Source organism: Polypterus senegalus, chromosome 13, assembly GCF_016835505.1.
Source record: "Polypterus senegalus isolate Bchr_013 chromosome 13, ASM1683550v1, whole genome shotgun sequence".
Lineage (NCBI taxonomy): Eukaryota > Metazoa > Chordata > Cladistia > Polypteriformes > Polypteridae > Polypterus > Polypterus senegalus.
Genome location: NC_053166.1, coordinates 38,355,804 through 38,378,769, shown reverse-complemented (window position 1 = coordinate 38,378,769; position 22,966 = coordinate 38,355,804). Strand labels below are relative to the sequence as shown.

Here is a 22,966-nt window from a genome sequence, read left to right as displayed (position 1 = left end):
AGCCATTGGAATAAATGAGGATTTGAACCAGTGGCTTTATGCTCTTCATTTCTTCAGCATCTGACCTGATTGCACAACTGAGAACGAATTAAAGAATTTAACAAGTTGACAGTCACAGTTAATACTAAGGACAGGGACAGTCAGCACAATGCCATGCCAACACAGTGTTCTTTTCTTTTTTTGAAAAAGGGCCATATATTTCTATAAAACTGGTTGGATACATTAGGTTTTGTAAACCTGATGCCTTAAGACAAATGGCAATTTTATTAATAATAATTGATGTCTAAAGATATTTTTAAACAAACACAATTTGCACATTAGAGGGAAATTGCAACAATAGATCAAAAGGAATGGAAACTTTATATGATTTATTACGTGAGTGAGAAAATAAAAACACTACATACTTTATATAACATATATATATATATATATATATATATATATATATATATATATATATATATATATATATATTAGTACCTGAATAATACATGTAAAATGAATAAACCGTAATGTCAAAATGTCCTGCTTGCACAGTTCAGATCGGGTCGTGCCGTAAACTGATTTTTTTTCTGTTTTTAATGTTTTTTTCATTAAGCGCATGCGGTGTGTGTCACTACCTGGTTCCCGTTGCCGGCCCGATCTTTATGCGCGTGCGTTTTGAAAGGCTACGTCATCACACTTTACGGTGCTGCCCAATCTGTTTAACGCATGCGTGAACACTTTACGGCATGTTAGTCTTTCAATACGCCTGCGCGCGCAGATCGGGTAATGACAGGCTGTTTTATTAAGAGTGGCAGTTGAATCTCTACCCGTCCCCCATTTTTCTTTTAACTATTTATAATTAAACACTCTGCCCAGTGGCAATTTCTTTCTCAGATCGTTACAATATGATAGTGGTATTCGTCCACCGTGAAACCCAGGAAATCTGACGGAAACATTCTCCAGCAAATCCAGTTCATTGTCGTTGCTGTTCTGTTTCGGCCCGAAACGAAACAAAAATAGAGAATGGTTCACTTGAACAGCCAATCGGATTGCGTGTTTATGAACGCTACCTTTAACGCGCATGCTTAGAGCTGCAAGTTACCGGTAAATTCAACTCTAGAAGGAAGTTTTCTTTTAAATATTACAGAACAGATTGTACAGAAAACAGGTTTTGCAGTCGTATAAAATTTCATTTCTATAGGTTATACTGATGCAGTCAATGTAAAATGCCACTTCAATCTTTAAAGGTTACCTATCTGTATTACCATTTCCGTCTTAAATACGTATTCCGGAAGTAAAATAAACCAGCCTGTCCCCTTTATTGTACTTCTGGTCACAGCATGTCACCGGCGATATGATTCCTGCTTCCAGTGAAAACGTTTACATCGAGTAATTATTTTTGTGCTGTGATGGGTTGGCAGATATGTGTGAAACAAGCTTACTGTTTTATTTTCACGCTTTGTATTTTTGCCCTGGGTCAAATCTTGGCAGGTAAGCATGGATATATTTAACCAAAGACAAGTAGTCTGAATTATTCGCTCAATAATTTGCTTCACTTTGCATTTAAATTCTAACATCGTATACTCGAAATAGGTGTAAAGCCAGTCATTTGTTTCTTTATGAGCCGACTTCAGACCACCACCGTATGTGGAAGATTAATCGTCCAAGCGGTTCTGAAATTTAAAGTTTGATGAGACATATTTTTATTAAGTGTAAGTTTGGTAAAGCCGTTTGATTCTTGAGATAAGTTTTGTACATATTACACTGTACTTGTTACTTAAACGAATGCACCTTATTATATTTATAAATTTTTTTTCTTCAGCCGAAAAAAATGTAAACCCAAACTCGCAGCCAATAGAAGAATCAGTTCTGGACGATTTACTGAAAGAGAATGATCAGCACACACTCAAGAGTCATGAGGAGGAAAGCGAGTTTGCGCGCATGAGCAAGATCCAGTTTAAAACTGCTGAAATTGCAGATGCAATGCTGTCTATTATACCCGGTGATGGAGAAACTGAACCCACAGACTCTTCTTGTCAGGATGGAGCTGAATGCCACTTAGGAGAAACCGCAAACCCCTCTTCACCGACGGATTCGAGAGAGGTTTTGAGTGAGAATTCAGGATTAGGAGATCTAGTTACTCTAGGAATGGTGCCTGTGGACACTGCAACAGAACATGAAGAAAATTCAACCGAGATGGCAAAAATGCCTAAAGTGAACTGTGAAGAAAGAAACATTACAGGGGTGGAAAACTTTACTGTACACATTTTAAATGCATCACAGGTATGAGAATAGTTTTTCACATTTTCATTAATGTTTATTGAAAAGCAAATTTTGAAACAAATGTTGAAAAAGGTGTATTTTTATTTTTGAGTTTTAGAATGTACTATTTAGATCAGGTTCCCCAACTCTGCCTCAGTGCCTGCAGGTTTCCAGTCTAACTCTTTTCTTAATTGGTGACCAGTTTTTACTGCTAATTAACTCTTTTTCCTTTTATTTTAATTGACTTAATTTTTTAAAGATTTGTTCTCCTGAATTTTGTTCATCGTTTGTCTGAGTTGTTTCATTTCTTACCTTAAATGGCATCCAAACAGAAATGAGATGTGAAGTGAGTGAGCTAACAGAAGACCAACTAAGTCAAGGCCTCAAACTCTGACCAATTTCACTCCAGCCAGTTGCCTAATTAGGAGTCGACCCTTGTTGTTAATTAAACCCGTTCTTTAATTCCATGGCTTGTTGCTGCTCTCATTGTGCAATTGCATACATTTCTGAAATTGTTGATTTCCTCTTTTCTAAGAGGAGGAGGTTAGGAGCACACGCTGATGCAGCGCATTGCCTCGCCCACCGCATGACAAATCAACTCAAGATGCCAGATTAGGACCCAAGTACAGCCATGCAACGGGTGACACTTCAGCACCACACTAGTTCAGATGGAGTGGAACAGTGTGAGGTTTTTTTATGGTGGCTGGAGTGCCAATTCTGCCACCAACCTCCAAGTTTTTCCCTGCAGGTTGGAGGGTTGGATGGATGCAGATTAACTTCATACCCAGGATGGAGCAATTGTAGGCTAATGGCCTTGCTGAAGGGCCCAACAGAGCAGAGTCCCGTTTGGCATTTACAGGATTCCAACCGGCAACCTTCAAATTGCCAGTGCAGATCCCTATCCTCAGAGTCACCACTCCACCCCTCACTTTTCTAACAGCTGTATTAAAATGTTTTGGAGACCTGAACAGGTCAACATTCCTGAGACTTTCATCTTTCTTTATTTTCAGATATTGTATGATGGTGGACACAGTTTGCTGCTCATGTTTTTGGTCCATTTTGTATCTCATTATTTTATTCACAATTGTGGGGTCTGAGTCTTCAAGTGGAAGTCATTTAAAATTACTTCAAAAGAAGTTAATTAGCAGCAAAAACTGGGCACTAATTAATAAAAGGGTTAGAATGAAAACCTTCAGGATCCCTAAGAAAACTATAAACTCATTCTTTTAGTGAAGATGGGTGTATAGCTGCTAGCTTGATTGGAGACATAAAGCTGGTGTGTATCTGTGTTTATGCCCTGCAAAGTGCTGGTGCCCTCTTCAGGATTGGTCCCTACTTTATACCCAGTTCTGCCGGGATTGGTTCCACCTACCCATTACTTTGAATTAAGTGGGTTCAAAGATGAATGAATTGTTATTTACTTTTGAGCGGAGCAATTTACACTTTCTTAACGTCCGCATTACTGTACAGTATAACAACATTAAAGAGGTTGGGGAGCATGTACTAATGTAGTGCGTTGCCCACACAACGAACCACCTCGGGATCCCAAATTAGGACCTGAGTGCAGCCATGCAATGGGTGACAACTAACAAGGAGACCACAATTCCCTTCAGCTAGATGATGTTCCCCATGGAAAAATTTAAATGCACCCCACAGCAAAACATAGAATACATTAATACCAGCTCAAAGTACAACATAAGACAATAGAATACAAACATTAAATACAATAAATAGTATGGTAAAATAACTGTAGTGGATTGAATCTGTACTAGCTGCTTACAGTTGCTGGCTCAAGTGAGGGATGGGGAGTGATGAGGAAGCATTGAACTTCCTAATGGCAGCGGGCAGAAAAATAACTTTGTGATATGGAGCAATTCTCTCATTTTTTTCACATGTTTGCTCTCTAAGTTTTCAACTACTGATAGTTAAAACCGTGTGGGGCTTTACATGCACTCCCTTTCTTAATGTCAATTTTCTATGAGCGCTGTGGTTTCATGCTGTGCCTGTAAAGGGATGTGATGCTACTTACTCTTTACCTGAAGAGTAGCCCTGTGTCAGTGGTGCCCTGTCCAGGATTGGTTCCAGCCTGCTTCCAGATGCTGCTGGAGTACACTAGGCTATAGCCAAGTTTTTTTAAAAAAAAAAACATTAATGGGTAATTAAAAATAAGTTCAATATACATTACTATTTTTGTTAGATCCCTGTTAGTAATGCTATGATTTCAATTGATTTTATTCTAGGATCTCATGGACTTTTTAAATGCAAACGGCACTGAATGTTCTGTGGTCTTGTTTTATACAACATGGTGTCATTTCTCGGCCAGTCTTGCTCCTCACTTCAATGCACTACCACGTGTTTTTCCTAGTATGCAATTTCTTGCGCTGGATGCTGCTCAACATAGCAGGTAATCCTCTCGTTCAACATTCTACATTGTTACACTGACAGAGGCAATTGATTTTAAAATAATAGATTAACAAAATCAAAAGTTGTTGCCACAGTCAAGATACTGAAGAGAATTTTGTTTGAGTAGATAGTCTGTGTCCTGTTTCATTTAAGGGATGCCATTCTTATCAAGACTGTACATTTTACATCCCTGTTTCAAGATTTTATCATTAATTTATTAAGGAAATTTAAATTGTGCTTTGGGAAAGAGATTGTCTGCTAATAAAAATGACAATATGTGTTAATGAATTCATGCCGCAATAATGCTTTTTCACTCATGGATTAGGTTCAGAGTGTTTGAACTAAAAGTGCCAAATTAACTTTAATTAGCTCCATCGTCTTATTTCTCTTTTCATCTTCATTAGTTACTGTATTTTGAAGTTGACCTCAGGGAAAATGTTATTTTTACAGAATATTTTCAGAACTAATACTTTTGTTCATATCTTGGGGTCCCTTGGCATCATTATGGTTGTGGGAAGATGCAAATGGATGGTTCATATTAGATAGATCTGTTACTGTTGCATTCATGATTGTCAACACAATTTTATATCTTGCTATTCTCTTTAGTCTCTCTACTAGATTTGGTACTGTGGCTGTTCCCAACATACTTTTATTTCAAGGAGCAAAACCCATGGCCAGATTCAACCAGACAGACCGTACACTTGGGATCCTCAAGTCTTTTATTGTTAACCAGACAGGTATGTAGGTAATATACCCAGAAAGAGTCTACCAGTTTTAAATGCTGATTTTGGTAGCATGTTAAATGGTAGGCTTCTGAAGGGACACAATGTTGCCAAATTAAGTGATTGAACAAATACAAAACTAATATGCTACATGTTTTCCAATACAGGTATTGAAGCAAATAGTGAAGAAGATATTAGAGAAGATGATTATTCTGGCCCTCTACCTAATGTTCCAGTCAAAAGTATTGATTGGTTGCTTGTCTTCTCTGTCTTTTTCATTTGTAGCTTTGCAATGTATGCAGTGTTAAGGACAGACAGCATTCGTTGGCTTATTCCAGGTCAAGTTCATGAACACCAGGATTAAAAAAAGATGCAAGAGATTTAAAACCTGTAATAAAATTAACAATTAAACAGTGGAGTGTACAATTACAATGCAATTGGTATTCTTTTGAAATCAGTTCACTTTTAAAAACATCTTTATCTGTACCAATATTTTCCTTAATTTTTAACCTTTCTGAAATGGCAGTGATACATCATCCATTTGTCTGCAAAATGTAATTATTGCAGGAACTTCTATAGTTGTATTTAGGTCCATAAGAATGTGCAGTCCTTTGAAAAAGAAAGTACACCCTCTTTCAATTCTAAGGTTTTACATATCAGGACATAATAAAAAAAAATTCGTTTGGTCTTTATCTACTTTTAAATCATCCTCAAATGAACAACAGCAGCACATGACATAATTTACTTCAGTGCTTCCTAAACTCGGTCCTGGGGTCCCACTTTGGCTGCAGGTTTTTGTTCCAACCAGCTTCTGTTTTTAATTAGACTACTGGGCTAATTAAGTGAACTGTTATTTCCCAAGTTCTGTGTTTTGGGAAGAGTAGCTAGCTAGATAGATATTTTATTAAACCCCAAGGGGAAATTTGCATACTGATAAAAACAATATTAAATTAAAGAGCAATAAAAAAAAAAAAGCAGTGCAAGTTAAAAAATGCAAGGTGGAGAGTGCAAGGCAGATATAACAGTCTATAATCTTGTATAATGTTAACATTTACCGCCCCCAGGTGGAATTGAAGAGTCGCATAGTGTGGGGGAGGAACGATCTCCTCAGTCTGTCAGTGGAGCAGGATGGTGACATTAGTCTGTCCCTGAAGCTGCTCCTCTGTCTGGAGATGATCCTGTTCAGTGGATGCAGTGGATTCTCCATTATTGACAGGAGTCTGCTCGGCGCCCGTCGCTCTGCCACAGATGTCAAACTGTCCAGCTCCGTGCCTACAATACAGCCTGCCTTCCTCACCAGTTTGTCCAGGTGTGAGGCGTCCCTCTTCTTTATGCTGCCTCCCCAGCACACCACCGCGTAGAAGAGGGCACTCGCCACAACCGTCTGATAGAACATCTGCAGCATCTTATTGCAGATGTTGAAGGACGCCAGCTTTCTAAAGAAGTACAGTATATAAATTAGAAAACTAAGTTTGGTTAAAATATATATATATATATATATATATATATATATATATATATAATTTTTTTTTTTAAATGTACCAAACAGTTATATGGGAATAGTGTATTTTATTTTTCTTTTTAACTATATTTTCATCTTGATTGTCCTTCTACTTTCCAGGTGTTCTAATTGTTTAATTACTCCATTATTTACTAATTAGTGGGTCTGACACTAAAGTAGTTGCAGCCTTTGATTATTTAGTGTTGTTTGCCGGCGTGTCTGATCTGCTCGTTTTTAATTGTCGTTAATAAGATACAATGAAGGGGGAAAACTGCGCAGAGGAAGGGCAAAATATAATGAAATCAACAAATGATAGTTAAGCATTTACAGGTAAATCTATAGCAACAGTAGAAATATTTCTAAATGTCTTATAAATGTAAAAATCATGCTGCTGTGATTTTTCTGAATATAAAATAAAAGAAAACAAATGCCAGCTAATTAAATGAGCTCAGTGTTATTAGGTGTTGCCCCTGATCATGAAACGGGTTGGAACAATAACCTGCAGCCACAGTGGGTCCCCAGGATCGAGTTTAGGAAGCACTGCACTGTTATTATTTATTGAGCAAAAACTAAGCTAAAGGGCAGAAGCAGTGTTTGAAAAATTAAGTACACCCTTACTACTTCCATAGGAATTAAGAGGTCAGCAGCAGCCAGGTACTGCTAGTCAAATACACTTGATTAATTGGTCATCAGCATTTGTGACCACCTCTATAAAAGCGGAAGTCTTGGTAGTGTGCTGGTCAGGAACATTCAGGTGTGTGTTAATGCAGTCCTAAGGGGTAAAGACATCAGCAGTGATCTTTAAGAAACAGTTAATGCTGCCCATCAATCTCTGAAGGGTTATTATGAGGTCATTTCCAAACAACTTGAAGTCCATCATTCTACAGTAAGAAAGATTATTCTTCAGTGGAAAACATTCAAGATGGTTGCCAGGCTTCTCAGGAGTGGACGTTCCAGCAAATTTACCCTGAGGTCAGACTGTGCAATGCTCAGATAAATTGCAAAAAAACCCATGGACTACATCTTAAGACTCTACGTTCCTCAGTTAGTGCATGTTAAATTTTAACGTTAATGACAGTAGAATTAGAAAAAGACTGAACAAGTATGGCTTGTTTGGAAGGTTTGCCAGGAGAAAGCATCTCACAAGAACATGGCAGCAACGTTACATTTGAACCAACCACAAGAACTCTGGAACAATGTCCTTTGGACAGATAAGCCCAAAGGGGAAATGTTTGGCAAGAATGAAACACAGCATGTCAGCATAAACACCTCATACTAACTGTCAAGCATGGTGGAGGAGGGGTGATAATTTGGGCTTGTTTTGCAGCCACAGGACCTGAGCACCTTGTAGTTACTGAGTCGACCATGAACTCCTCTGTATACCAAAATATGAGGGTGTCATTCAGACACCTAAAGCTTAGCCGAAATTGAGTCATGCAACAGCACCATGATCCCAAGCACACCAGTAAATCTACAACAGAAGGGCTGAAAAAGAAAAGAATCAAGATGTTGCAATGGCCCAGTCAAAGTCCAGACTCAGCCTAATTGAAATGCTGTGGTGGGACCTTAAGGGAAACATGCATAAATGAATGCCCACACACCCCAAAGAAGTGATGCAACATTGGAAAGAGTGGGCCACAATTCCTTCACAATAATGTAAGAGACTGATAAAGTCATACAGAAAACGATTACTTCAAGTTATTGCTGCTAAATGTGTTTCCACAAGCTATTGAATCATGGGTTTTTTTTTTTTTTTTCACACATGGCATCTCCATTTTGGCTTCATTTATATTAAATAAATACAGACACAGTGGCATCTATTGTGTGTTGTTGTAACACCTGAGATTCTATATAAATAATTTTAGAAACTGGTAAGGACCAGATTTTTGATACAGAAAACCATAGAACTGTAAGAAGGTGTACAGTACTTTCATTTTCACATGACTATTTAAAATTTCACATGCAAAAATTGGTACTTTAGATAGAACTTTATTTGTCCCGGGTGGAATTTTGCCTTTTACAGAAGCTTTTTAAATAAATGCACACACACACTCTCTTGGTGGCCACTGTTTTATAGCCACCTCTGTGGTACTGGTAGGAAGCCATTCTGCCTGTAATACCATACAATTCCAACAGAAGTTTTAGCCACATGTGCCGTGTATCTCTCATTTCACCTCATCTCAAAGGTGCTCTAATGGACTGGAACAATTCAAGCCAATGGAGTAAAGTGAAGTCACTGCCATGATTGTGGAACGACCATGAGAATTTTTTTTTTTTTTGCTTTTTGACATGGCACATTATCCAGCTAGAAATATCTTCTTGAGAAAGTGTAGATTTTGACCATAAAATGGTGCTGTAATATTGAGAGGTGTAATCAGTTCCAAAAAAACATTCTCTACACCATTATACTACCAGTCTGTAGTATGAAAATCCCTCAAAGGCAGATGTTTCTGAGATAATGGAACTATGAAATCTGGCACCAATGATTGTTCTTGCTTAAATCACATGTGTTGCTTATTATAATGTTTGGTTAAACAACTAGCCATATCTTGACCATATCTATATTCTTTGTATTTAACTGAGTTGCAGTCAAACAATTGGCTATTTGGAGCAACGGGAGATCTGTACACCTAATATAGTGGCCAATTAATGCAATACACTCATTTTAAAAGTTTCGTAATCGTGGAAAGATTAAGAGATTCACAGTCCACAGCAGATTATACATTGTATGCATACACCCACTGAGCAAATTATGAGGAACACCAGTATGCTTGCTTATCCATGCAGTTACCTAATCAGTCAATCACGTGGCAGCGGTGCAATGCATAAATTCATGCTTAGACAGGTCAGGAGCTTCAGTTAATGTTCTCATCAAACATCGGAATGGGGAAAAAATGTGATCTCAGTGATTTCGACCATGGTATGATTGGTGCCAGAGGGGCTTGTCTGAATATTTCTGTAACTACTGATCTCCTGGGGTTTTATGTATAACAGTCTCTACAGTTTACTCAGAATGGTGTGATAAACAAAAGACTTCCAGCAAGCAGCAAATGCCTTGTTGATGAGAGAGGTAAGAGGAGAATGGCCAGACTGCTTCGAGGTGACAGAAAGGCCATGGTAACTCAGTTAACCGCTTTGTACAACTGTGGTGAGCAGAAATGTATTTTAGAATGCACACCATGTCAAACCTTGAAGCAGATCAGCTGCAACAGCAGAAGACCATGTTGGGTTCCACTACTGTTAACTGTAAACAGAAAGCTGAGGCTGCAGTGGGTACAGCTTGATCAAAAGTGGCCAGCTGAAGACAGGAAAATGTAGCCTGGTCTGACAAATCTTGATATCCGCTGAAGGCACACAGATGATAGAGTCAGAATTTGGCACTTGCAATGTTAATCCTTGCATCCAACCTGCCTTGTGTCTGCAGTTGGGGCTGGTGGTGGTGTAATGGTGTGGGGAATGTTTTATTGGCCTACTTTGGGCATGATAATACCAATCAAACATCGCTTGAAAGCTACTATTGTTGCTGACCATGTACATCCCTTCATGTTAATGAATTTACCCATCTTCTAATGGCTACTTCCAGCATGATAATGCACTGTGTTGCAAAGCAAAAGTCGTCTCAGGCTGGTTTCATGCACGTGTTGGGCTGCTTTGCCCCCTTGGTGTCTACATTCTTTATTATTTATGAATTGGAAAAGCAATTATTTATGTACATTTCAGTTTAAAAACAGTAACATAATCGGAAAGGGAGAGGAACTGTATTGTAAAAAATGAAAAATGCTCAATTACACGCAACATTTTAACAGTTATTGCTAAACTTCTCATTGTCACTACACTGCCTTATTGCTGATGGAGTAAGTAATCAGACTGTCACTGGTCGTATAGCGATTCGCCAGGCTAGGTGGTTCTGTGGTTCACAGACCCCCAGGTTATGTTTATTGTGACTGATTTGGCCATAAGTTAGACTGGCTACTGTTGACTCCGCTTAGCTGCTGATGCTGCTGGGCTATAGCGTGTCCAGTGTATGTGTGGATGGAAGGATGGAAATGAATGAATGATGTACGAACAAACGAACGATTGAATGTAAATACTGAAATCGTGATGTTAATGCGCCAGTAACAATGGTACGCTCCTATAGAAAATCCAGATTCGTCAATCTTTTGTTATTAATATTGTACTCCAGAAATAGTTGCATAAATTCAATCCTCACCAGCCGGGAAAGCCAAGTGATTTTTGAGCAGGCGTTTGGACGGCCACCTGCAAGGATCAGGGTCCTCTAGCCCTCGTAAACTATGCTGTACCTGTTGGTCGCGCCGAAGATCGTAACTAGCGGTTTGTGCTCAGCTTTTTTAAAGCACTGTGGCGCACACGCTATAAGATATTCTTCTAAAATGGTAAGTTGCATTGTAATTAATTCGCGCTCTTATATACCCATTCTGACCCCAGTTCGCTTTTACACCATAAGTGGGCGGTGTCTTATCATTATGCAGAACTTCGTAATTATGGTAATTTTATTTTACTTGTTTTATTTTGAAGTTCACTTCATGTGTGCTTTGTCGTAATTCCTAGAGCAGGAAACATGTTTGAGTTACGATACGCCTTCTCCTCGCCTAAGGGTCACTGTGCTCGGTGTCAAACCTGGAGGAGAACTGTCATTCAATGGCAAGTTCAGTAGAATGGAAGATGAGCTAATCTGACATGCACTCCGGCTGATGTTTAAAACAAGAAACTGTTACTTTCATGCGACTATAATCTGATCAGTTTGTTCCTTTTGTAGAGCTGACTTGTGCGTTTTATTTTGTTCATCACGTTGTGCAGATTGCGAGGTCGTGGTATAAATATTAAGCGATTAAAGTTTCATTCTTGGCATCGTTATTTATCATTTCATTTGAGGAAATTTGGAAGATGGAGCGTGAGGCTGACCTCAAGTGAGCCAGTCTCATTTTTATAGCGCCCTTTTGGCTTACGTGAGTACAGTTTGCAGAAATAAATGTTTTCGACTGTTAAAGAACATAAACTTTAACAAAAACACATAGTGGGTCTGCCTTGGTATTTGAACTCGTGATCTTGTAGAATCCAGTTTAGCATTATAGGCATTAGGAAACATGCTACACAAACATGTAGTCTTAATTGTGTCTTTCAGTTCTGCATTTAATACAATCATACCTTTCCACCGCAAACTTCTCGGCATGAATCTGGACTGTGCCGTTATGCCTAGCAGACCGTGAAGAATATTGGTCAGGGCACAGGGTCCGCTCATGGCTGTGATGTGTCTCCCTCCACTCCTTTTATATCTCTGCACCAATGACTGCACTTCCAGTAAGACATCTGTTAAACTGCTGAAGTTTGCTGATGACACCATCCTAATTGACTTGATAACAGACAGAGATTAGGTAGGTGCCATATCAGAGGGAGGTGGATGGGCCGGATTTTCTTTCTTTTTTTTTAATTTTATTGATTTTTTTTTTAAATCACACAACATTCCATACAAATAGATCGATTTTTACAAAGATAGGATTGAAAACAAATCAACCCCCACCCATTAGATGGAGTTTCTGGGAGAGAAGAAATGCACTCACAAATAAAAGTGTTTATTGGTGCAATTTTCATGATTTGTTTTCACAATCTGATTTTGTTTCAGTTTTAACATAATTAATTTACAATATAGTCTGGTTGGGGCAGAATGTTTTTATTATGCAAAATGACTTATGACAGTGATACTATAAAAAAGGGAATTATTTAATGTATTGTAATGTATTGTGGCCCTGGCCTCTGCTATTTATATTGATTGCAATGGACAGTGGCACACTATCCCTTGCAATGACTATTCATCCTCAAGTGTGCTCCTTATTAATTTAGTTTGGTTTTCCCTTCTGCTGTAAGCTATATGTGCTTTAAACATTTATAAGAACAAAACTGTAAGGATAACAAATTGGACTGAGAAATTTTGTTGTTCTGTCTGTAATTGTAAATTATAATAAAGTAAATTAAATTGCTACTGCAGTGGGCTGGTGCCCTGCCTGGGGTTTGTTTCCTGCCTTGCACCCTGTGTTGGCTGGGATTGGCTCCAGCAGACCCCTGTAGTTAGGATATAGCGGGTTGGATAATGGATGGATGAAATTAAATTTAAATTGAAAGTAAATTGAGGCAAAGGTTTGTTTTCTGAATGAATGGCAAGTCATTACATTTAGGAAGTCTGTTTTCTTTTCACTTTTTGATGGAATTTTTTTAGTTTTTCTTAACAGGGAAAAATACTTATTTGTGGCAGTCTGTAGTATAAGTAGGGTTTAGCATCATCCTTGTATTGACACAAATTTTTCATCCCTTAACTGCATTCATCAAATATAATCCAGACAACAGAACTATGTGAATTAACATTTACCTGTGTGACTAAAATATTTTAAGCTGTCTCTGTATTAACAAATAGGTAAATTCTATATACTGTATATAGTTGGTATGGCTGCTATCTTAAAGTACCACCCTGTTTCAAAGCAGATGGTTTTTACATATCAAGTGTGCACAGTAAAATTAAATGACTTGTTCAGTATTAACAAATGCAGAAGAGTGCAACAATGTGACCCTGCAGCTCAGTGGCCCCTTTATCCATCTTTTTTAGCTAATTTCTACTGGAACCAGATAAAAAAAAAAAAGTGTGTTCACATTCCACATTAATGTATCCAACATTTAGAATTTATAAACTACTTTGTCATGGATAAGCAAATTGCTTTCATTTTTCTTAACACACAGTTGAAACAAATAGCAAGACAGTTATTGTTATATCCAAGCTAATATGATACTTTATAGTTTTGTATCATCTGAAAACACTCATAAGAACAGGTCATGTTCATGTTAGAAAGTGGAAAGTGTTATTAAAAGGAGAGCATGGAAATATGCAACATGTGTTTACACGTCTGGCCATAGCATAAGTGTTTCTTTGTCACTGTTTCTGATATTTTTATTCTCACCACTTAGTGTGAATATCTTGATGTTTTTAGGGATTTATCCTGGATACCTAAGAATTGAAATTTGCAGCATATTAGTTTGTCCAGTCTTCTTATTTTACAGGTAGGATGATATGTTGCTCACCTAACAAGCAGAAGTAAGTAGTTGTAGTGCCTGTAAACTATTAATGTGTACTTAACTGCACATTTCCCTTAAGGTAGTGTGAAAGTGCAGAAGCTAATGAGAGCCTTTTAAATATAGTCATATTGAAAATAGTTGTAAATGTTCTGAAACTGAAAGCATTTTTCTTCAAAATAAATTCTATAGTAATTGTTTATCATTCAAGGTATATAACGTTTGGTGCAGTATGTAAAAAGGAATCATGAATTGAATTGTATGCCTGTAAAAATACAGAATTGTTTGGGAAAAGGTATGGATTTAATTATACTGTACAAATCATTCGAAATATATTGGTACAGTGTCATCGCTATTGATCTTTTTTTGAGGCCAGGAAATTATACTTTTATCAAAAACCACAAAAGTTTACCATTTTCTTTCATATACTGATTTCTATCTTTTGTTCATTCTTTATTTTATATTGTGCTTTCATTATGTCAGATGTTGAGAAATAAAAGAGGCATCTAACATTTTTCAAAGAAAAGTGATATAAATCTAAACTTAGTAAGTGATGCAACAGTCAGTATTGTATTTGGTTAAGAACAATGGTAAAATACTCAAGAACAGGAAAAAAGTGTCTAATGCATAAAGATGATTTGCTGTTTTGCAGTACCTCACAAAGCCAAAAGGGGAGAATTTTCTTTTGTCATGTTGAGTATTATGTAAGGGTATTGGTAACCATTTAATCAAAAATACAAATTACAGGAATAAAGTGACTTAATACAATACTTTAGAAGTGTGTGGCATAAGGAGGGCAAAACGGAAATTGCAGAAATTAATTCGGCTTGTTTTATTGGTAGAAACTCCATTGTCTTCAAAAACCCAAAGAGAGCAACAAATTGAGAGTTTGGGAATTCATTATAAAGTATTCTTACTAAGTTTATCTTTGTAAGACTGTGCTACTGCTAACACTTCTCAGATAATATCATACATTCTGTCTAACCACTACTTCTAATTAAAAGGAGCAACATGATTTGAACCATAAGAGTGTTAGGTTATTGTAGAAGTTTTGAAATACAGACACTTCAGTTTTATTTTGAAATCAGTGTTGCATAAAGAACAGCTGTTTTTATCACTGTTGAAGACTAGCCACAGATATAGATGAACATCTAATCTGAAGTTTGATTTTTTACTTTCCAAACTACAGGTCTGTTGCACTCATAGGATGAATGCAGGGAATCTGTTTTCTTAGGTATAGGATTTTTTATTTTATTACCCAGTAATTTATCCTGTAATCCTTGATAACTGTCAGGTGGACAAAGCCAGCATGGTTAACACTTATGTCTTATTGTTTTCAATTGGTTACATAATTGCATCCTAAAAGCATGTCTCCTTATTTATGATCTTGCAGTATTATTCAATACAATTAGCAATAATGATGCCTGATTTTTTTTTTTTTCAAGGGCTCTTTAATTTCCTAGCTTTATTAATTAAATAAAATATATTCTTTAATCCAATTCAGATTTGAAAGATTGTGGGCTAAGTGGCTCTGGACAGGCCTCCATCATGTAATGGAACATCACTCAAGTTAGGTTCAGATAAACTGAACAGAAGCAGAAGATAATGCTTTTAAGCATCTGAGCCTTCTTACATGTGTGTACTGCTTCCACTGCTGGTGGAAAAACATTTGTTTATTGAGGTTAAAACTGTCCCATATCACTGCCGTGCCACTGCCCCAGAAGCAGCTGCTTCAGTAAATATTAAATCATCCCCATTAGCGCATTGCTTGCTTAGTTTGTATATCTGAACATACAATCTTTGACAAGTGTTAACTTTTTTTTTTTTACCTTATTCGTGAGAAGAGAATGATGTTCATAGGTAAGTGAAAATCATTGCATTGGTCACTTTTCCCCACCCCACACTGACCACATAATAATGTCTGAAAATGTATGGATGGGTGTTGGTCTGAAGATACAGGATTTTTTTTTATATATTTGCAAACATTTCTGAAATCCTATTTTCACTTTTGTCATTCTAAGGTGTTGAGAGTTGATTCATGTGGAAAAAACAAAAGCTGCAACATAGCCAAATGTGAAAAAAGTGAAAGGGTCTGAATACTTTCTGAATCCACTATTTGTACGCAAAAGGCTGAGTAATGAATATGAGATGTTTAAAAGTATTTAAGTATTATAAAGAAGATCAATTGTTATATGGCTAAGTTTATATTTGATTTAAAACCTGGGGCCATGGTTTACTTCTGTTACTGCAGTAAGTGCTGTTCTTGCCTGACACCTAGTGGAGATTGAGTTGAATGTATACATATAGCAGGGAAGGAAATTAAAATACTGTAACTATTAAAAAATGATTAAGTTATATAGTTGCACATTTAAGATCATTCAATTTTTTAAATAGAAACCACTAACTTAAAGTTTCTGTATTTATTCTAGAAGAAACAATGCTTTAAGCTATACTTTTTTCCAGTGTTCTAATCATTTAGACAAATTCAAGGAAGCTTATTACTATCACTGAAAAAATAATTGCAATTTTTTTGCAAATATTCTGCATGCATGATGCAGCTTGTTGGATTAAATGTGCCTACCTTTGTCTTCTGCTGACAAGTAGAATCCACAGTTGGCATTTGTGTAGTTAAAATGCAGTGGCAAATCATAAACATACTGATATAGAGACAGTGTACTCATTTGGTTTAATAGTAAAATTTCAGTCAGGAACATCTAATCAGAATAATGTTTAACTTAATCCATACCACTTACATTTTTTATTAGTTGAAATTGATTTCAAGTGAGACTAAGAATATTCAGCTACAGTGCAGTAAAAGACACAAATGCATATTCTGACCTTCTGCTGGCTGAATCAATTTGGGATGATGCCTTATGTTTATACCCAAGCTGTCAACCAATAATTGACATTAAAATGTTTCATATATAAAATATTGATTATGTACAAATGCATTTAAATTTGTGGGTTTACATAGATGTGAGACACCAGTAGATCATTAACTTGATGTTTCTTTTAGTAAATTATTACACTTTTTTATATTCAGCAAAATGCATTGGAAACTGTTTAGTTCTCAAATACTGATAAAGTTTTCATATTAATCAAGAAAAAAACATCCTTTGTTACTCTGTAACCATCTTTTTTAATATTAAGAAGATCAGTCTTTTTTTCCTTTTGTTTGAAGAATTTTGTTGCAGCCCATATAGAGAATTTAGCTAGTCATGATGCAAGTAAAGAAAGCCTCCAGAGGGGCTTGTGAGTGTGTGTAACGGTTTCAGGAAAGGTATTGTGCTTAACCACTTTTTTTTTTTTTTGACTACATGATTTTGTGAATTGTAATTTCAACATAAACCACCCTTCAAACTCATCAGTCAGAGCTGAAAAGACATTACAAGTTCAGTTTGCAGAAACCCCTGATTTTAATATGGCAACACTTGCAAACTGCATGCTTCATTTAATTTTTTTCTTTCAAAGTACCTTTGTGAACCCTTATCCAAGACATAAATGTGGATAGTCAATTGGTATAGAACACTCTACAGTAAGGCTGAAATGATTAATGTCCACAGAAAAAAAAATTGCACAGTATTTTTGTTATGGGATTTTGCTCTTCAATATACAACTTGACAATAACTTAATGTTAAGGAGGCAGCGATGCTACTATAGCATCATGACTACAGAACAGAAGGAAAAAAACATATTTCAGAAAAGAAGCTAAGTGTGGAACATTTTCTTTAAACAAAAGATAAAAACATAACAGGAATATGCACATATACTGTAGAGTATGATTTAGCGCTCCATGGCAGTACATCATGTACAGTATGTTTGAGCTTTTAAGGAAGAAAGTTTGTGATGTTGTTTTTTTTTTTAAAAAAAAGCAGAAGTAGCTTCTCCATCACCATCCCATATTTAGTTAAAGAACAAGGGTTAATGGTAGAATTGGAGGCCGAAAACATGGTTAGCAGTAAACTTGCGTAAAAACAAGCTGCTGTTAGCAAATTCAAATCACTGTTTTTCATTGCTCAGCACATAGGTGTGGAGACAAATTTAATTTATGATTTACAAATGCAAATATGTGGTATTCGATGCTGTGTATGGTGTTGTAATAACCTGAACTAACCATCATTTAAGCAGTAGGAGTAGTTAGTAGTTAATGAGCTACTCTTAATCTTTTTCTTTCGGCTGCTCCCTTTAGGGGTTGCCACAGTGGATCATCTAATAAGCTACTCTTAATAAAATGTTTAAAGTTCCCTCTAGTCTATTCCAGTTATACAAGTCATTTGTAGTTGGTTTCTGAATAATCAGAAATTGGGGCAAATAAGAATGCATCTATCTATCTGTCTGTCTGTCTTTAGCAGCCGCAAAATACTACAAGCTGCCCTTTATTTGTTTATTAGACTAAAGTTAGCAGTGTAGTTCAATTTAATATGCTAATGGCAGTGTATTTTCATTTTTTTACTCTCATATGAAGGACAGTCTTTTCAAAGAACTGCGCAGGAAAAGAGAAGCCTGTTATCCTATTAAAAATATATATGAGTTATTTTGAAAAAAAATATTTAACAATCCGCAGATCACCCTCTCAAAGTATTAGATGTTAGGTTATGCAAAATGATTTAGCCTGAAAACAAATCAATCCTCTTGTAAGCCAGGAATCATTGGCTAGTCCATCATATTATATAAGTATTCTTGATTAATTGCAAGTGGATCTAATGTCGCACAGAGAATTTTAGGTTATTGTAAACCAGCTGATCAGCATTGTTCAAAAAGATGCCAATAATTGTATCATGGCAACTTGGAGAAGAAAGCAAACCTGACATTTGAACATTCAATGTGAGACACTTTGTTAAAAAACAGGGTATTTGATTTTTTTTTTCAATTCTCTGAACATTATTTTGAAGTTTAGTTTTGTACAAAGAAAGCAAGAACTTTTTTTTTGTGAAATGCATGAAAGTCAATTCAGCAAGAGGTTGTTGATGAATTTTAATTGTAAGTTGTTTTTTTTTTTTTAATATCTAACCTTAGTAATTGTTTATCAGAATATTAATTTGTTGAAGCTCTACTCGACAGAAGTGTAATGTTTGTGGTATGCCATTTGTTGAAGTGAAAAAAAGCAACTTTAGATTTACTTGTGGCTATTTTTTACTTCTTTCTTTAGGCTTCAGACTCTCATTGGTTGTCTCCTGGTGACAGGGAACAATTTCTTCTCGAACTGAAAGCTACAGGCTGGAGTGAAGTGGAAGACAGGGATGCAATTTATAAGGAGTTTATATTTAAAAACTTTAATCAGGTAATGTATGTTATACTTAATCAGATTTTATTCAGTTTTTGAATAGTGATTTTTAAATACCACTCAGGTAACTTATAAAGTGTTAAATTGCTTGCTTACAATATATATTAACACTTGATATTTTCTCAGAAAATACAGGAAACCGGTTTAAAAGTGATTTGAATTTTAGAAGTTTGGCTGATATTGAAAAACTTTTTTTATGGAGATTTTTCACATTGTTTAGGATTGTACAGCATTGGCGACTATTAGCTTCTGTTTTATCAAACTTTTATCTCTCCATTCTTCATAAAAGATAAGGTTAAGTTTTTTTCTTTCTCTTTTTCTGAGCCAGTACTACAAGCTACATAGAATAAGTAACATATAAATAATATGTCATTTTCGATTGGTGTATTCCTTTAACTATCTGTGCAATGTAAACCAAGGAAATTAAAACAAATCCTCTATAAACACACAAGCAAGACATGCTGCCACAGGACAAAGGGAACACCCGGCATATTAAACTTAAGTTACACAAATTAACCACTATTTACTATACTGTAGTTCCAGAAGAATCGCCATGGATAAACAGGAAAACTAAAGCCTCATGGAATTAAATTTTGAGTTGAAGACAGGACTCTTGACCAACAAATGAAGGGGGAGAGGCAGGTCTTCAAAAAGTAATTCAATGGGGCTGTAGTTTTATTGTTTATGTTGTGCCCAGAGAAAACCAGAAGTGTTTATCTAACAAAATATTAGCAAAAAAAAAGCTGTGCATTTTGAGTGTACAAGTGGATTATGCAATGCTAGTAATGTGAATTTTTTTCACATAATTTGCCATTGTACAATACTGGCTACTATTGTCTTCTAGTATATCGTAAACATGTTTTTTCTCCCTTCTGCAGATTTAAAATTTTTTCTCACTATTACTTCAAAGAAAGTGGGAAATAATGTCATTTTTACAATATTTTAAATTTTTACAATAATGTCATTTTTGGGTGGAGTATTCCTTTATAAGAATTTTTGTTGGACAGGAATACACAGAACAAACACATGGCAAAGCATTTTTTTGGAATCACAAACAGATACAAGGTGAACATCTTTGCTCTGTATCCATATTTAGTATTTTTGTATGAAATAGGAGGGCTCCTGCTTAATGCAACCATCAAAGTTTTTGTAAATAATGGGTCAGTAATCCATCATTGATCCAACGATTTGGATCATTTGCCATATTTATGTGTTTGGATATATGAATCAGAATGAAGACCTGAATCTTATGCATTCTGTGGTGTTTTAGAAATTTTGTTTGTACTGTTCTTCCGTCTAACTGCTTTCAAAGATAATTAAATCTTATATACATCTCAAGTAACTCTGGACAGTTTATATGATAAGTTTATTTATAGATATTAGTGGATTGTGTGTGTGTTTTAACTAATAGTTCCATTATGTGAAATGTTTCCCTGTATTTGGAAGTGTTTCATACTTGACCACTTTTTGTGATTTGAAAATAGGCACTGAGAGAGTGAAAGATTAATACATATAGAAGAGCTAGATCTTAGAATTAAAATGCAGAAGAATCTAGTTTTTGTTTTTTTTTTTTCTTTAAACAAACTTGCATCAGCTTTTTGAGAGCTAGGAAGCTCAGCTGGTGTTCAGTGTAGCCAAGCTGAGAATACACACTTTTATAGCTGAATGTTTGGTCTTCTTTTCAAAGGGCTGTCCATTTGATATCTGTTTCAGTGTATAAATCTTGCAAAGCCCAGCATCAAAATTTACAGTATTTGGAATTGTGGGAAATCCTGTGGCCTGGAGTGGTACAATGTGCTCCTATATGTAATTTAAAAATTCAGCATATTTAATTTCAGAGGGTTATATTACAAAGCAACAATAGGTATTATCTTAGAGTAGGTGAACAAACTATTTTCCATCCATCCATTATCCAACCCGCTATATCCTAACTACAGGGTCACGGGGGCCTGCTGGAGCCAATCCCAGCCAACACAGGGCACAAGGCAGGAAACAAACCCCGGGCAGGGCGCCAGCCCACCGCAGCAAACTATTTTCTTAACAGCTAATCAGGATGTGAAATATACAGCACATGCCTCATATCAGACTTTGTAATTAATATTAAAGTCCTGGGGAAGAGTGCTCAAATTTCTAGGCCAAGGTGCAATCACATTGTTTTTAAAATTCATTAGTGAATGAGAGTGTTCATATGTGACAGTTTTAAGTAGCCGGTAGAAATATTACTATCATACTTTATTTTAAATTTATGCCATTGGATTAATTTAAAAAAGTTCTGGCATTTCTGTTAGTGATTATAAAGAGAGAAGATTTATATTTTGATATATTTATTATAATGAAAATTGTAACAAAGATCATGGTCTTGTTTAATGGATGCTGTGGCTGTTTTTCACAGCTTTATGCTGTAGCAGACATAAAAGTGACTAGACTATATTGGGGGAGAAAAAAGAAGAAAAATGTGTTAAGCACTGGCAGATAATGTTAATGTTGTCTGTAAAGGGAATACCTCTATGTTGCACTGCAACTTATGTTGAAAATTTTACTGTGTTACACTGTATAGCTGGACTCAGTTCTCTCGGGGAGCTGACTTGCGATATCAAGCTGTGTGGCAGAAGGACTTAAATTCAGTTTTGCAGTATGGGACTGACCTTCATCTCTGGTACACCCAGGCTTTGAAGTGGGCTAGTACCAATGTTCCTTTGCTTTGACATAGGTGTACCGGCTGTAAATGGTTGTGTACTGGCACCTCTCATTCTGAGCTGCTACATTATAACTCCTGGAGACTTACTGTAGTTCACATCTTATCCTGGTTCCTGACTGCACAGAATCCTTAGCTTAATTTATCCTTGTGAGTGAGTGTGGAGGGGTGTGTATGTGTACCTGGTGAATAACTGGTATCTTTTTAGAATATTAGAACAATCTTGACAAGAACACGCCATTTAGCCCAGCTTTGCTTGCCAGTCCTATCCACTTAATTCTCCCAAAAATACATCAGGTCTGTTTTTAAAAAACGCTAGTCTTACTGTCTACTGCGCTACTTGGTAGATTATTCTAAGTGTCTATGGTTCCATGTGGTTTTTTTTTAAAAAAAAAAAAACAAAAACTTCCCAATGTTTGTGCGAAATTTACCCTTAACAAGTTTCCAACTATGTCTCTGTGTTCTTGATGAATCTGTTATAAAATAACAGTCTCGATCCAATTAAATAATTACATTCATAATTTTTAACACTTCAATCCTGTCACCTCTTAATCTTCTTTTGTTTAAACTGAAAAGACTCAGCTCTTTTAATCTTTCTTTATAATTCATCCCCAGTACCCTTGGAGGAGCATAGTCGCTCTTCTCTGGACTTTTCTAGCGCTGCTTTTTATATAATGGGATAATATGTTATAATTAATTGCCTTTTACTATTCATGATGCATTTCACCTCCTCCTTGACTATTCTTTTACTACTAAAATACTGAAAGAATCTCTTAGGGTCATCTCTGCTATATTCCTCTCCAACTGTCTTTTAGCCTCCCTGATATCTTTCTTAATGGTTGCCCTCATACTCTCATACTACCTACCCCTTTGGAGTTATTAAACTTATGAATCTTATATAGCAGCTTTTTTTAACTCTTTAAACCCACGTGGAGTTTTTTTTTAATAGCCTATTGATTACAAAAGTAGGTATGTACCTGTTCCGCATTACATGTGAAACATTTTTAAGCCTGATCTATCTATCTGTCTATCCTCTT

The 22,966-nt window shown here is 36.1% G+C and overlaps 2 protein-coding genes across 2 annotated transcripts in view; both read left to right on the top strand.

Moving 5' to 3' along the window:
• The first annotated feature begins 770 nt into the window (after nucleotides 1-770).
• On the top strand, nucleotides 771-5,804 carry txndc15 (thioredoxin domain containing 15). The gene is made up of 5 exons (XM_039775333.1): nucleotides 771-1,476; nucleotides 1,808-2,268; nucleotides 4,488-4,651; nucleotides 5,257-5,387; nucleotides 5,540-5,804. Exons 1-5 carry the CDS (start codon nucleotides 1,395-1,397, stop codon nucleotides 5,734-5,736), a joined length of 1,035 nt encoding a protein of 344 aa, XP_039631267.1. The 5' UTR covers nucleotides 771-1,394; the 3' UTR covers nucleotides 5,737-5,804.
• Nucleotides 5,805-10,906: 5,102 nt separating this feature from the next.
• The window catches only part of LOC120542202 (pterin-4-alpha-carbinolamine dehydratase 2-like), a 51,715-nt gene continuing 39,655 nt past the window's right edge, over nucleotides 10,907-22,966 (top strand). The window contains exons 1-2 of the mRNA XM_039774479.1: nucleotides 10,907-11,267; nucleotides 19,100-19,231. Of these exons, the coding sequence (XP_039630413.1) occupies nucleotides 11,166-11,267; nucleotides 19,100-19,231 (234 nt within the window). The 5' untranslated portion in view covers nucleotides 10,907-11,165. The remainder of the gene's footprint in view (nucleotides 11,268-19,099; nucleotides 19,232-22,966) is intronic.

What these genes read in the sequence shown, in the direction of transcription:
- txndc15 (XM_039775333.1), top strand. Translation starts at nt 1,395, where the DNA reads ATGGGTTGGCAGATATGTGTGAAACAAGCTTACTGTTTTATTTTCACG. An exon ending in ACATTTTAAATGCATCACAG is followed by an intron (nt 2,269 to 4,487) that starts GTATGAGAATAG and finishes ATTTTATTCTAG; the next exon opens with GATCTCATGGACTTTTTAAA. An exon ending in TTTTATTGTTAACCAGACAG is followed by an intron (nt 5,388 to 5,539) that starts GTATGTAGGTAA and finishes TTTCCAATACAG; the next exon opens with GTATTGAAGCAAATAGTGAA.